This window comes from Aedes albopictus, chromosome 2 (assembly GCF_035046485.1).
Source record: "Aedes albopictus strain Foshan chromosome 2, AalbF5, whole genome shotgun sequence".
NCBI lineage: Eukaryota > Metazoa > Arthropoda > Insecta > Diptera > Culicidae > Aedes > Aedes albopictus.
The window spans coordinates 201,858,680-201,875,193 of NC_085137.1; the positions used below are offsets into that span (position 1 = coordinate 201,858,680).

Here is a 16,514-nt window from a genome sequence, read left to right on the forward strand (position 1 = left end):
CACTAGGCTGGGATGATGATTGCACCCAGTTGTATCTTAAAAAATCTGATGCTTTCAAAGCTTTTCGTAGGCATGGTACTTCAGATCTTTATCAAGAGTATGCTAAGCTCGAAAAACAGCTGAAGAACCTGCTGAAAGCGAAAAAGCGTAGTTATTGGCGACACTTCATTGAGGGCCTCTCTAGAGAAACTTCAATGGCAACGCTTTGGAGAGTGGCTCGCAACATGCGAAACCGCTCTTCTTCTAATGAGAGTGACGAATACTCCAACCGTTGGATATTTAGCTTCGCGAAAAAGGTCTGCCCAGACTCAGTCCCAGCACAACCGATTTCTTGGGAAACATCCTCAAGAGACGGTTCTCTGGACAGACCCTTCACTATGCTGGAATTTTCTATGGCTCTTCTTTCATCAAACAATTCCGCTCCGGGACGCGATATGATCAAGTTCAATCTTCTTAAAAATCTCCCAGATATCGCGAAAAGACGATTACTGGACCTGTTCAACTCATTCATGGAGAACAACATCGTTCCGCCAGAATGGAGACAGGTCAAAGTAATAGCTATTCAAAAGCCTGGTAAACCAGCGTCTGATCATAATTCATACCGCCCAATTGCTATGTTATCATGTTTAAGGAAATTGTTAGAAAAAATGATCCTATCGCGACTCGACCATTGGGTTGAATCGAATAATTTGCTTTCAAATACACAGTTCGGGTTTCGCAAGGGCAAAGGAACAAACGATTGTTTAGCGTTGCTTTCAACAGATATTCAACTGGCCTTTGCGGAAAAGGAGCAACTGGCTTCAGTTTTCTTGGATATTAAGGGCGCCTTTGATTCAGTTTCCATAGGAATATTGTCAGAAAAACTGCACAATAGTGGACTTCCAGGAATTTTAAATAATTTCTTGTATAATTTGTTGTCAGAAAAACATATGAGCTTCAATCTCGGACAACTGACAACTTCCAGAATTAGCTACATGGGCCTACCCCAAGGCTCATGTTTAAGTCCCTTGCTGTATAATTTTTATGTGAAAGACATTGATAGCTGTCTGGAAGGACAATGCACGCTAAGACAACTTGCAGATGATGCTGTGGTTTCTCTAAAAGGCCCACATGCAGAAATGTTGCAAAGACCATTGCAAAGTTCCTTAAACAATCTGTCCATTTGGGCAAGAGATTTGGGGATCGAGTTTGCTCCGCAAAAAACTCAATTGGTTGTGTTTTCCAGAAAGCGGAACCCAGCCCAACTGAAACTCAATCTTTTGGGAATAGAAATCGACCAATCTTTGACTTCGAAATACCTTGGGGTCTGGTTTGATTCAAAAGGCACTTGGGGTACCCAAACTAAGTATTTGGTGCAAAAATGTCAACAAAGGATCAATTTTCTACGCACAATTACCGGAACATGGTGGGGTGCTCACCCGGAAGACCTCATAAAACTTTACAAAACGACCATTCTTTCTGTTATTGAGTATGGCTCTTTCTGCTTCCACTCAGCAGCAAACTGTCACCTAATAAAACTGGAACGAATTCAATACCGTTGTTTGCGTATTGCCCTCGGCTGTATGCACTCAACGCATAATGCGAGCCTAGAGGTCCTGGCAGGGGTGAAACCTCTCCAGAACCGCTTCTGGGAGCTCTCGCTAAGGTTACTTATCAAGTGTGGAGTGAGCAACACACTTGTTATTGGAAACTTCGAAGAAATGCTCAGTCTGAACACTCAGTCAAAATTCATGAGAATCTATCTTTTCTACATGTCATCTGATATAAGCCTCCCAGGTTATAATCCTCCTCGTGTACACTTCACCAATGACAGTTCCTCTGTTAAATACGATCTGTCCATGAAACAAGCTGTTCAGGGAATACCAGATCAACTTCGATGTATATCTATTCCTCGCATTTTTAACGAAAAGTACCAAAATGTCAATTCCTGGAAGAGATTTTTCACTGATGGGTCTCGCATAAATGGATCCACTGGTTTCGGTGTCTTCAATGAAAACTCCACCGCCTTCCGCAAACTTCAGGAACCTTGTTCGGTTTATGTTGCTGAGCTGGCAGCAATCAATTTCGCTTTGGGGATGATTTCAAACATGCCCGTAGACCATTTCTTCATCTTCTCGGATAGTCTTAGTTCTATTGAGGCACTCCGGTCGATGAAACCTGTAAAGCATTCATCTTACTTTCTTACAAAAATAAGGGAGCAGATGGGTGCACTGGTCGAAAGATCATACAAGATTACCTTTGTATGGGTCCCCTCACATTGCTCAATTTATGGCAATGAGAAGGCGGATTCTCTCGCAAAGGTGGGCGCACAGGAAGGTGAGATCTATGAAAGAAGAATTTCACACGATGAATTTTTCCATTTAGTTCGTCAGAGTTCTCTTCAAAGTTGGCAACGTGATTGGCGAGATGGCCAACTGGGACGGTGGTTACATTCTATTATTCCTAATGTTTCTTTGCGAGCGTGGCATTACGGTTTGGACGTAGGTCGAGACTTCATACGCGTGATGTCAAGACTCATGTCCAACCATTACTCGCTAGGCGCGCATTTGCATAGAATAAACCTCGCGCTCGACAAGCTTTGTACTAAATGCGGTTCCGGTTATGATGACATCGACCACGTAGTTTGGCAATGCCCGGATAATGACGCCTCCAGAGCGCTACTATTGGATACCCTTGAGGCCCGAGGTAGACAACCCTTTGTTCCAGTAAGAGATGTGTTGGGAACCCGCGATCTAATCTATATGCGGTCCATTTATGAGTTTCTTCGCATGTGTTGTATAAAGGTATAATCTTCTGTTTTTTTTTCGCTTCAGTTTTTTTTTCTTTGTGTGTGTCTTTTTTGTGTTATATGTTCCTGGCCATCCGGCAGACGAAAACCCGTGAGAAGCCCATGCCAACACCAGAGGCGACGCCAAAAGCCAAGATACCTCCCGGATGTGCTACAGAGAGCCCTGAAACCTTATCCTCACCATGCCTTTCCTTGAAATTTTGTGACCCGCTAACCTCGAGCAGCCACGAGTACCCTGGCCTCCTCCCAGTACTAACCTTGAGTACCTAAGAAAGTCAGAAAATTGTATGTAACTGAATACAAAGAATGAATTTCGGCTCCGTAAAGCGTTACACGCGATTGAGCCATAAATAAATGAACTAGACAAAAAAAAAAGAAAATAGTTTCAGATCATGTTTGGAACAACCGATAGAGTTCCGGAACCGGTTTCGGGTGTCCCGCTGGAAGTGGTCAAATGTAGTACAGTGGTTTTTCGATTTTATCACGGTCAAAAAAAATTTTGCCGTGAATTCAGCGAAACCGTGAATTTGGCGAAATGAAAAATAAATGTGAATTTTATACTAGAAATCGAAAAACTACAACATTTTTAAATCGTTATTCACATTTTCAACTGTTTTAGTAATCTGTCAATGATTGTATTGCTTGGGCACAGCCCGTAAACTACGTAGACTAATTTTGGGTAATCTTAGATGCTCTTTCCCCTCGTAGACTTTCGTCCATAAAAAAATTAAAAAAATGTATGGACTGCAAGCTTTGGACAGATATCCAAATGTTTTTTTCCTGAAATGGGAAATGCACAATGACTGAACATCACTATAATTTAATTATTTAAAAATCGAGAAGAATATAGTGCAAATAAAACTAAAATATCAATCATTTTTGAAAATTATTTACACATACAATACATAACAGCTAGTGAGGGGTTGAGACATACATACATCAGTTTAAATTCGCTTTGAGGCATTAAAACAAACGAACGGATGAATCGATTAGCATAATTTTTGCACGGTGCGATCTGTCTTCAGAGTGTCTGTGTTTATAGAAAAAGTTATGAAAATCATCTGAAAAAGTATTAAAAATGTAAAAATACCGATTTTTATTAGCCAAAAAGAAATTCCACATGATCAAAATTAAATCAATCTAGAGTGAGGTGCTGCAATAAGCTCAACAGTTGTCCAACCACCACAGCTTGGCAAAACGAAGTCTGCCGGGACAACTAGTATTAAAAAAAAAAAATACAGTTGACCTAAATTAAATTTATTTTGCTTCTTTTTTATTTGCTATGAAATTAAGAATCCTGCATTCAAAGAAAGCTATTCTTGTTTCAATCTCATAGTCAATACTACTCCAGACTGTAGTTAACCTATAAAGGTAGTTACGCAGTATCATGTTAATGTTCTGTGCTAATTTATGATGATTTCACAATGTTTTAGGAAAAGCGTGATAAAAACGAAACGAAAACCGTGATAAAATCGAGAGTGAATTTGGCGAGTAGTGAATAAAATGACTAGTGATAAAACCGAAACGCCACTGTAGAGATCAAAACCCATGCCTGCGGCACATTAAACAGCGACTTTTTGAATAACGTGATGAACAATTAGCCAGAAAATAGGCTCAGACCACAACGAAGATCTTTATAAAGGCTACCGATAGTGTTCCGGGACCGATCTAGGGTGTCCAACCGGAAGCATGCGACACATCAAACCGCGGTCTTTTTTAAGCCATGAGGAACGATTAGCAAGAAAATAGGCTCAGACCACATTAGAGGCTACCGATAGTGATGCAAAACCAGCATTGGGTGCTTCCTAGGGTGCTTCGCAGGAACTACAAAAATGAACAAAGTCAATGCAAGCGATAAATATGTTTAAGAGAACAAAATCTTGACTGAACTAAGGCCACATACATACAGAAGTCTTACTCTACTCACTCTCCATTGGAGAGTGAGTAGCAGCGCTGCAATTTTTCGACAGGCCTTTATGATAGCGATATTTTGCTTTTTTCATTTTCTTCGTTTTGTTTTTCCTGTCAATGTTGCTTTCCGATCAGCAACACGGGAGCGAAATGAAATAGGTACTCACACTCACATGCAGCGTGCTGAAAGCGAGAGCTGACTGGGCTAAATTTCCATTCAATTTTCTGTATTTGAGTGTTTTCACCCTGACACTGATATTTTGCAGGACTGAGCTCTCCATCGTCCTTGTTTTCAACGGTTGAATCAAATATTAATCGTTTTTGCTCGTTTGACGTCTACTCACTACCAACATCAAGCCAGCAGCGGCTTGTGAAACGCAACCTGATTAGCATTTGGCGATTATTTTTTTGTAACGATGAATATAATAGCAATATGTTACAAATGATATGTCTTTTTTTTCTGTACTAAAGCAATCTCATCAAATCACTGAGGTGTAAAAATTTACAGTAGGATAGGTCAACGTTATATGAGAAAATTAAAATTATCGCATTAAAGCTTTTTCAATCCTCTTTTGCGTCTAAAACTACTGGGAATTTTTTTTTATGGGATTTAGATGGGCAATTTCACTTGCTTGCATTTTTTGTCAAATTTTACATGAATTTTGAAACCTATGATAATAAAATATAGCCTAAAGTGTGAAGAAAAAAACTATGTCGAAGACCGTAAAGTCATCTGTGATTGTGAAAGACGTTATATCCTAGCTTGTAATAATCGTCTTGATGTTGATCGGTCTTCAGTGATAGTGAAGGTGCTCAAGCAGTCTACTGAAAACTCTGATATTTTTCAGCTCTGTCTTACGTTTAACGTAACGTCGGAATATGTTCAATTATTAAGTTTCCCAATTTTATTAAAATTATTGCTTTTCTAAATAAGGTATTCTCAGGATTCAGGAATAGTTCGCATTACGTCGACGGAAATATCATGCTTCGGAATGATGGCCCATGCACAGAAACTAGCTAAACAAAGCAATAGTCGAAGATTCCAAATACAGGGACCGAATTCTAGACCGCCCGATAGGTAGGAGATTGTCCGCATCACGACGGTTTCAAACCGAACGGACTCAATAAATACCAAAACTTCCGTGTGACATTTTAAAGTTAATCAAGGCCATCTTGACTAGGAAACCTTGACCGATTGAACCCTTGAAAAGTCCCCATACGGACCGAAACGTCGGAAAAAAATCATTAACTAGTGTTTCCGATTCCCCCAAAAGGCTGAAGCCAACATTGTGAAGCAAAATTATCCCAGTCGTATCCCAACCAAGGAAAGATCATGAGTACATGTTCGACGAGAAAGGCACTATCACCACTAGGTGGATTAATCTGGGTTTTTTTATGTTACCGTGATTTCGGGTGAAATTGATCACTTTTCGCAGTTTTCGGCGCCTAATTTTTGAATAGTTCTCGATATGGTTGAACTCAAAGTTTTGAAACAAGTACGACCATGGTTTTCATGAGTCAACGAGGTTGAAACTTTTATTACAAATCATTTTACCACAATAAATGTCATTTGAAATAAAAAATCAAAAATTTTACTTTCGGGGTGAAATTGATCAGTCAGTGAAATGCCTTTGTAAGTCCTGAAAATATTTTTTCCACCTAAATTAACCATCCCAGAATGCGAAAAGCTAGGGTAGCGAACCATTTGGGCAGCGGCCGGTATTTTGGGCACTCTTCGCTATAACGCAGTCAATTTCAAACCAATTGACTTGAAATTTTGTACACGGCTAGATACTATACATATCTTATCGCGTTCCAAAAATTGTGTCAATTGGTTCAGAATTGGCTGAGTTATAGCAGAAAAGTACCTAAAATAGGACCCCTGCCGAGATGGTTCCACTTCCCTAGGCAAAACTTTTACAACTTTACTAAATTTTTAATTATTTAGGTTTAAAGTTAAATAAATCTCAAGAAAACGCCTGAAAGTATGCAATTTTCATACTAAATATGTAATTACACTACAGTACTTCCGAAAAGTATAATATTATGCATAAATTTTAATATTTATAGAATTTTTGATAACGAAATCGGATTTAGCCAATGCTTGGCAGCTAGAAACAATCATTCGAACATTCATTACATGTGCGATACTAAAACGGTAACAAAAGTTTGGACGTGTCTTCGAAGTTCGCCTAACACACAATATTGGAAAATATTGGATTTAACCTTCCGTAACTCGCGCGGTTGACTACCTGCGTCAGCACCACGCTAATGCTGAGTACAAAAAGCGAGATTTTTTCAACGTGTTGTACAAAATACAACAGCGCGATTGTTCGAGGGTTAATACAGAAATATGTGTCTAATTGGCTACAAAACATGTGAACTCCTTATTAAATAACCCTTGAGCCAGATGATGACCATTTTCCACATATTGTTTTAAGTTTAGAGCGTTATTTTCGACAAATAAAAATGCCCCTCACATCGATCAATTTCACCCCACTGATCAATTTCACCAGAAATCACGGTACCTACTTTTTCTAAAAATAGAATAACACACTTAAAAATATTTACTCAAAAATAGTTATAAAAAATAGTTTTTACCCTAAAAGGTTGCCAAGAAATTAAAACACAATTTGTTATGATTTTGTTAAATTCTTCCATATTTCATGGAACAAGTTTTGTAATATTTTTGTCATGTTCATAACAAAAGTTATTACAGCTAGTTATAATTTTGTAATGTCCATCTAGTCGGGATTCCTTGCGAGCGTATTTCATCGGTGAGCGTACGACCGCCGCCGAGCTCACTAAAAAAATAAGCGCGACAATAATTCCACTATGAATTTGCATCTTTTAACAGATACTTATTTCGACCTCAACTGTAAGGTCGTCTTCAGTGTCTTGTACTTTATTCGTCGTGTACTTTGTCGTGATGTTCTCCATAAATTTCTCTTATCTTCTATGGAATCCTTCAGAACTTCCTCCTCCGGTTCCTTCAGAAAATCGGAGGTTCAAGTTTTCTTCATAAGAGTGTCTATGGAAATTCCTGCAGAAATTTCTCCAAGAATTACTGTGGTAAACTTTCCGTGAATAACTTACGAAATTGCTTTGGATTTCACTCGAAATTCCTCCAATGATTCTTTCAGAAAATCTTCCACGGATTTCTTAAGAAATCACTCCAGAAATTTTTTCATAGGATCATCAATTCCTCCAGTGATTACTTCAGAAAATCCTCTAGGGATTTCTATTCTATTGCAACTCTTCCAAAGAATCCTTCAGAAATTTTTCCATAGACTCTTCCAAGGATTATTTTGGACATTCTTCAACTGCTTTTTTTTGGAAATTCAGGAATTTCTCCTGGCATTTTCTTATGACACAAATGTCCCAATGGTAGGACAATGTTCCTCTGAAACCAACCTTTTGATACGTGAGTGATAACATTGGTAATTTCCGAAGCAATTGCTTCGTCAATCTCTTCTGGATTTTTTTTTGCTTTTCTTGCATGATTTCTTTTAGTAGTATAAGCAGGAATTCCTTCCGAAATTCTTGCTAGAAATTTATGCATAGATTCTCGATGGAATTCTTCCAATATTTCTCCCAGAGACAACATCAGCAATTCTTCCTTGCATTCTTTCAGGACTTTTTTCACAAAGGTATCCAGGAATATTTCCTTGGGGTTTCTACAAGAATTCCTTCAGAAATTGTCGAGAGATTTTTCTTGGAATATTTATAGATGTATATTTCTCCAGATATTTCGCTAGATATTTTCTAAGGAATATCCCAAGGAGTTCATCTGAAAATATGTCAAAACATTATTCACAGGTTTTCCAAGATCCAAAGAACATACTGTGTGACTCCATTTTTTCAAAAAATCCCCTTTTGATTTTTCCAGTAGTTGGATTCCTTGAAATGTTTCTCCGGGGATTGATTCTTTTTAGAATTCCACTAGAGATTTTGGCTGGAGTTAACCCTCTAATACCCAAATTTTTGATTTTGATCTAAATATAATTTTTTGACATCTAAAATCGATTTAAACAAGTTTTGGAATGTGGATAACTGACACTGAGGAAGATTACAAGTGGTAGTCGAAATACGCATATCTGTCAAAGGATAACATAGGGCGGAATTTAAAGGTACGATACTGATTACACTCATTCGAAGAGGGTATTCTGCTTAGAGGGTTCGAAAAGTCGGTACAAGATCATGTTTTGGAAGATGATTCTTTTCAATTCTCGATTTCGTGAATTTTAGTTTTTCATTTTTCTAATTTTTATTTTTTGACATCCCCACACTTTTATATTTTTCCTGGAAGCCAATTTGGGGAACGGATTGTTTGAGATGAACACATTTTGAGATTTTATGATTATTTTTGAAATATTATTATTTAAAATTTTTTTCACAGAAAATTTTATTTAAAAAAAAAAAGACACGGACAACGTCTTTAGCTTTCGGCTGTACAGACTGTTTTAAACTTAACATTAGACAACGGACAACGGAGCATGCACCAGTGGAAACGGGGAAAAAACTATTCTCACGAAAAGTTTCAACGCCCGAAGCGGGAATCGAACCCTCACCCCATAGCATGGTGCGATTATAAGCTTGGTGACCCTATCCGCACGGCTACGAGGCTCCACAGTTTAGTTTTGAGGAAAATAATTTTAGAGTGTATTCGATTCCCTCAAACTATTAAACAAGGATAGAATGATTTGGGATAAATTTAAAATATGTTAATTGTAGCGATTCAATACAAAATGAACAATGACTTCTAAAAGGTGACTAAAACATCAATTTTTCAATTATTAAAAAAAAACGTAAATACGCTTTAAAATACACCAAAAACCATTTTGAGATATACAGAACAGTCCTAAATATCAGCCAAAAATATAAAAAAAATGATTTTCCACCAAACAAAAAATACAAAAATGCTCAAACTATACCCCGTCTAAAGGCGGGATTGGGTATTAGGGGCTGTCCGTGTCCATAAACCACGTGGTCATTTTTTTGGGACTTTTTAACCCCCCTCCCCCCCGCGTGGTCATTAGTCCATACAAAAATTTTTATTTGTCCATACAAAATGGCCATTGGCCGAATATTGTAGCGCTATTCTGATCCCGGATTTTTCACTCGCACTTCCATCGCCCTATCGAGAAAACCGACTGACCAACGAATATTGTAGCGCGATTCTGATCCCGGATTTTTCACTCGCACTTCCATCGCCCTACCGAGAAAACCGACTGACCCTCAAAAATCCTTTAAGACCTGTACCCGAAAAACTGCACCACGGAAAATAGTGCATATCTTTTGATTGGATGCATCTACACAGCTGATTTTCTAAACAGTTACAATAGTATGTGTAGATGATGTCATCAAAATTTCATAAAAATCGGTAAAGTATTGGCGAAGATATCTCAGACAGAAAATGAGATTAGGTTCCGCACTTTTTTCTTTTTTTTTTCTAAAAATCAAAAATAAAACTGCGGTAGAGTAAATTGAGGCATTTTTTAACAAGATTTTCAACAACAAACCTTTTTTACTAAACTGTTCTAATAAAAAGTCAAATTTAGAGCCTTTTTTATTGAACAATTTCAAAGTTAGAACACTTTGATTGTTGCAATAAAGAAAACATGTTTGATTATTGCGTCATTTGGCCACATATACGACTACACCTTTTTATATGTCAGATCAAATCGATTGAAATTACCTCATAATGTTTCTATGTACACACTCTACTTACAGAAAAACAAATCATCGAAAACTGTTAATTATTTGCGGCTCTAGAGATAAAAGAGTAAAAAAGAATTTTTTTAAATGTTCATTTGCCCAAGATTCGCAAAAACTCATTTTCTTGAGTCTGAGATATCTTTGTCAATACTTAACCGATTTGTATGAAATTTTCATGACATCATCTACACGTACTATACTGTCACTGTTTAAAAAAATCAGCTGTTTGGGTGTGTTCAATCAAAAGTTATACACTATTTTCTGTGGCGCAGTTTTCTTGAGTACAGGCCTTATAAATTTCTCCATGGATCTCCACTGAAATTTTTCCACAAATATACTCCGGCATTCCAAAAATGGCTTTAGAAATTTTATGCAGGGTTTTCTCTAGAAGTTCCTATAGGAATTCTTATTAAAATCCTCCAAGTCTTGAGTAACCTGCTCTGATTTTACTATGACAGCACCGCTATTTTGATGAAGTGGTGAAATCTAACTTGAATCATTTCTCTGAGGTTCATACAACTGTACAGCAGCGAAGTCAATTTACTTTTCACTGTAGATGATTGGCTGACCAATGATTAAAACATATAGTGAATAAAAGGAAGTAGAAAGGTAACTGTTAAATTGTTTAGTTTTTTACAAAATAATGTAAACACGGTGTTCTTTATGTCCCTTACCATCTGAATCTTAAAAGCTTTATACAATCACCTGAAAGTAGAAAAATCAAAACCCGCAATTTTTACGTTTCGTGTTCAGTGACTTTTATTACGATTTGCGGCTTAGACTATATTTCAACATTTTGCATGCGCGGTCGTCTCAGGTGGCGTGTGTTGCTTTTTGGTTTGGTTCAGCTACTGTATTGGTAGGACACAACAGGATCTTGGAATCGCACTTCCGACTGGGCGTGACCTTCTCGTCCTCGTCGTACTTCATCTCGTTGACGTTCACGGTTTCGGTTCTGTCCTTCACGGTTATCACGTTCGTCATTGCGATTGCGGTTATCACGTTCATCGCGGTTATCACGTCCGTCTCTACTATCACGATCATCATGTCCATCTTGATTATCACGGTTATCGCTTTCATCACGGCCATCACGATTGTTACGGTCATCGCGTTCATCACGATTGTCACGATCATCACGGCGGTCGTCTCGGTTATCCTGTTGCTGTCTTCGGTGATGATCAACTCGCGTTACTGATGAGTGCACGGGTGCCAAAACGGTATCGATGGTATACAGTGGTGCGGGAATAACCTGGAGGACGTGATGAGGTCGTGGTCGCAGGATTGCTGGTTCTCGACGGTGCTCTGACTGGAATCCATTGTGGTCATCCGCTTGGTATTCTACAATCTGTCGGTTTCCATCGGCATCCACCCATGAGTACTGACCCCGTACATTTCCATTCCGCCGAGATTCTTCCTGACTTTTAATGTCCCCCGTGGTTGGATCCTGTACCGAGTAGGAGAAATCGTACCCCACTGGACCGTCTTCGTTTTGATCTAAAACATCAGATGACTGCCGTTGTCGCTGCTGTTGTTGTGATTGTGACTGACGCTCGTGGATACTGGCAGCTCCCACCGCTGCCACGAGGAATAATAAGAACTGAAAGGGATATTCATTAGTTACAGTTAGTTAAAAAAAAAGTTCTACACAAACCTTAAAAGCCATTATTTTCCTATGATCAGCCTTATTCTCTAAAGCACTTGGCTTTGGCTAATCTATGGCTGAGATCGAACTGATACCGACATCAGAACAAAGTTTGCTTTTTATACTAGATGATTCTCACTATTTTGCTCTTAGAAGCAGTAGAAAGATGATACCATTATGGAAATGATGATAAACTAGAACAAGAATTAGGCATCACCTGATGCATGGAGGACGTCACTTGTTTACATTTCCGTGACATTATGATAGTTCTCTCAAGTGCAACAAGTACAATTCGCATTGGAGTTGTGGTGGATAAGATGGCATCTGAATCCAAACGGAACCAGACGATCGGTTACGGCTGCGGTCGTGAAGTGAAATGATCTCGTGCTGGTGTGGTTGATGAAAAGCAAAAGTGAAATCCGTTAGCAATAAACATTATATCACGTATGTGATATGCAGTAAGAATAAATTGAAGGGTTACCTAAGAATGCATTTCTCGGATCTAAAGTAACATGGACGTAAATGCATTGATCGACTCTATAGTTTAATCTCGACCTAAAGGTGAGATAGGGTCTCCATAGCCACATTTGTAACGGCTTGGCTATTCAGCATGAGCATTAGTATGGTAGACGCTTGTATGGAAAAAATAAATCCTCGCTACAGTCGACTTTTTAGATCCCATTTAGATCCCATATAAACTGTACAAAATTTCAGCGCAGTCGGTGAAACTATAATTTAGCGCAAGCGGTTCAAAGTTTTCATAGGATTTACTATGGGAAAAGTTACACTTTCAGATAAAAAATCCCAGAGGTCGTCCCTTGTCTCCTTAATTCAAATCGATCAATGTTTCTTGTAGAAAAATCAATTATGAAACTTTCCTTCCAAGACCGCAAAACAATTGGATGCTTGTGGAAAAAGTTATTGATTTATTACCGATTAGTGATCCAATGAACGGCTTTTTATTTTGTTTTATCAGCAGCACTGCTGCTGCCGTTGTTGCATGGGGTGGCGGGAGGCATCACCACCCCCAGAAATAGCAGCAGCCAAGGCAGCAGCTACAGTGCTGCTAATAAAACAAAACAAAAAGCCGTTCATTGGATCACTAATCGGTAATAAATCAATAACTTTTTCCACAAGCATCCAATTGTTTTGTGGTCTTCGAAGGAAAGTTTTATAATTGATTTTTCTACAAGAAACATTGATCGATTTGAATTAAGGAGACAAGGGACGACCTCTGGGATTTTTTATCTGAAAGTGTAACTTTTCCCATAGTAAATCCTATGAAAACTTTGAACCGCTTGCGCTAAATTATAGTTTCACCGATTGCGCTGAAATTTTGTACAGTTCATATGGGACCTAAATGGGATCTAAAAAGTCGACTGGAGCGAGGATTTGATATTTGTCCCATACTAATGAGCATGCTGAGGGAGACGGGTACGATTTCCGGTCGATCCAGGAGCACTTCGTAAATGAAATTCTCTTGATTTCCTTGGACATAGAGTATTTTCGTACTTGCCACACGATATACACACGCAAGACAGGGATGTCATATATGCAGATTTATACAGATACAGATTTTTGAAGAACCGTATAGATTTCGTTTTATATGAAATTCAGATTTTTGAGCTAGAGGGTTTATTTTTGTATGGGATACAGATGTATCACAAAATCATCTGGCATCGTTGGTTTGAACTTAGAGCTGCACCGAAGGGGTTGGTCATTCAGCACACTTCGTTTGTGCCATTAATTTGAGCGTGTGTCAATGTGTGCCAAAACTGTACTGGATATTTTTCAGTGTGTGCCGAAGTGTGCCGGACGTGCCAAAGATGTGTCGCCGCATGTGCCCAGTGGGTTTTTTTCTTTGAATATTTTTGCGCTAATGAAGAACCCTGCATATTTAAACTATTGTGGCGCGACCACAACTATGCCATCAATACACGTAATCAAAACTTTCATTAAATCACATCATTTTTGATTGTTCATTAGAATAAAGTCCAGCGGATAAGGCTTTGAATCGTCGATTCGGAAACGGCAGGATCGATCCCTAGTCCGGTCAGGAAATTTTCTCGACTTTCTGATCATAGTAACGATTCTTATGCCATTTTCGGCAGGCTTGTTCTCTTCGTCGTAGGGTGTTTTCTAAAACCTGAAATTGGCAACAAGAATTTTCCTGCCAAACTGAACGATGCGATGAAGTTTCTGGCAATTAAAAAAATATACTAGGGTATTGTTCCATTTGGGCAGGTGTATCTATTTTGGGCACTTGCCGCTATGACTAAGTCAATTTCAAACCAATTGGTTTGAATTTTTGTATAGGATTAGATACTGTACGTATCTTCCCGTATGCCAAAAATTAAGTTATTAGGTATAAAATTCACTTAGTTATAGAGACAAGTGCTCAAAATAGGTACACCTGCTCAAATGGTTAAAGACCCTATTACAAAAAGAACAAAACTGCCGAAAATACAAAATAGGCCTCATCATTGTGCTTCATGCAGTGACTGGCAAAGAAAACCCTTCAATTGTCTGTGGATGTGCTTAGTGGGCACTAACTTAAGACAGAATGTTTCAGTGGAAACGCAGTGCCTGAACGAAGAATTTTTGAGAATCAGGAGTTCCATTGAAATTTAGGCTTTGTAAAAGGCAATTTAATTATGTGCCCGTTTACTTGTTGCTGTACCTTTCAAAGGTTGGCTTTCGTGAATTCATATCTATGAATATGTATAGGTATACAAGGATTTAAAAATTTGAGAATAGATCACATTTGGTGTAGTACTAGAATTAAAGTAATGAGCTGAGTTTTTGTATGGTGAGAAGGTCAATTCTCCATTTCTGCAATGTAATAGTGGAAAAACCGTGGGTATTATGACTCCTTGCTTAATTTGATGCTGTTTAAGTTGCATGGAGAAATCCCACAACCCCCCAGAAACACGGTTACCCAAAGTTTTGATCAAACACCATTAAATTAGGCACGCTTTTTGAACCATTACATTGACCTACAAAAGTTCAGCTCATTATTTCAATTCTTTACTTTGCCCCCTTTACTTCACCGAATGTGTCTAATTGATGACGAATTTTCATAAATTTCAGATTTCGGAAGCATAAAAAAAATAAAAGAATATCTTATGATGATTTCTTCTATATGGTAACTTGTCCTAATTATTTTATTTCTAGTAGCCATCTTTAATGGTGATAATGCTGTTGGTATTGATTATGGTGGTCATTATGCTGTTGCTGATGATGATGCTGTTCCTGCTGGTGGTGACCCTTTACTGGCTCACGATGCACTTGAGCAATGAAACCACTCTTTCCATGGACATGGTACGTCACGGTCCGTTTGTGGCCATCGGCATCGATCAGGTAATATTCGCCTTCAGTTTTGTCTCCTTCACGAGATTCCTGCTGACCGTGAACATCTCCGGTGTGGTCATCATGGACACCATAATGATACTGGTAATGAGCTGGCGCGTGATGTTCTTCCTCGTGCTGGTGGTGGTGGCTATGTTGCGGCTGGTAATGCACTTCTGGCTGATGGTACACCTGAATCTGAGGCTGATGATGACTGACCTCGTGATGTTGTTCTTCTACATGATGCGCTTCTGGTTGGTGGTGTTCTACCACTGCCTGATGCTGCTTTTGAAGATGGTGTCCATAGTACCCGATTCCACTTTGAGCACTTGCAACCGAGGCCAATGCCAAAATTCCTACGATCTGCAATAAAATTTCATTTAGAATCCCGTGACTTATCAACGTTCGAAAATGATTCTACCTTAAAAGCCATGTCGACAATAAAGCTCAAGCTTTGTACGTTTTGAAGGAAAGAATACTGCACAATGATACCGTTATCCTCGAAACATATAGTATTTATACCTCGACACCGTCACGATCCTGATGGTAGGTTGCAGAACTGGGCGTCATTGCAAAGGAGTTTACTTTCACTATCAGTAGTGCAACGAACCGACCGCATACGATAAGAAACTGTTGAAATTAAGCAGACCTGTCGCCGATGGGAAGGTAAGATTAGTTCGCAATATGTGAGAAACAAGGAAAGCCTGTCATGCCTGGTTAAATATATTAAACTGCTCTATTTATAAGCACGCTGACACGTTCACTGGTTATTGAAGAAGTGAAAGATTACGTAACTACTGGGCAACTATCTTACGGTGACGGTAGGTATGAGCAAATGGATGGATTTTATTGCCCTTGAAAAAGGGAGTTCTAAATAGTAAGAGCTAGGATAATAACGATGCCTATGTGTATATGTTACGAAGAAAATTACAAAGATTTATGGATAAAAACAGATGGTTCCTTGTATATAAAGTATCAATTCTAATACACTAAACCACTTTTTATATTCGTTGTTTTATGCACTATTTGACTATTTATTTATACAACTTTTTACGCCCTGCATAAAAAGAGGTAGAGTTCAAATCAATATTGTGCCTGTAAAAATGA

General features: G+C 38.5%; 2 protein-coding genes across 2 annotated transcripts; both read right to left on the reverse strand.

Annotated features, from left to right (window-relative positions):
* Nucleotides 1-11,150: 11,150 nt before the first annotated feature.
* Nucleotides 11,151-12,222, reverse strand: LOC134286748 (pre-mRNA-splicing factor CWC22 homolog). Its single transcript, XM_062848415.1, has 2 exons — nucleotides 12,069-12,222; nucleotides 11,151-12,014 (listed from the first exon to the last, which is right to left on the reverse strand). The coding sequence occupies exons 1-2, from the start codon at nucleotides 12,078-12,080 to the stop codon at nucleotides 11,262-11,264; spliced, it is 765 nt and encodes a 254-aa protein (XP_062704399.1). The 5' UTR covers nucleotides 12,081-12,222; the 3' UTR covers nucleotides 11,151-11,261.
* A 2,969-nt stretch (nucleotides 12,223-15,191) lies between these two features.
* On the reverse strand, nucleotides 15,192-15,981 carry LOC134286749 (histidine-rich glycoprotein-like). The gene is made up of 2 exons (XM_062848416.1): nucleotides 15,829-15,981; nucleotides 15,192-15,770 (listed from the first exon to the last, which is right to left on the reverse strand). The coding sequence occupies exons 1-2, from the start codon at nucleotides 15,838-15,840 to the stop codon at nucleotides 15,243-15,245; spliced, it is 540 nt and encodes a 179-aa protein (XP_062704400.1). The 5' UTR covers nucleotides 15,841-15,981; the 3' UTR covers nucleotides 15,192-15,242.
* Nucleotides 15,982-16,514: the final 533 nt, after the last annotated feature.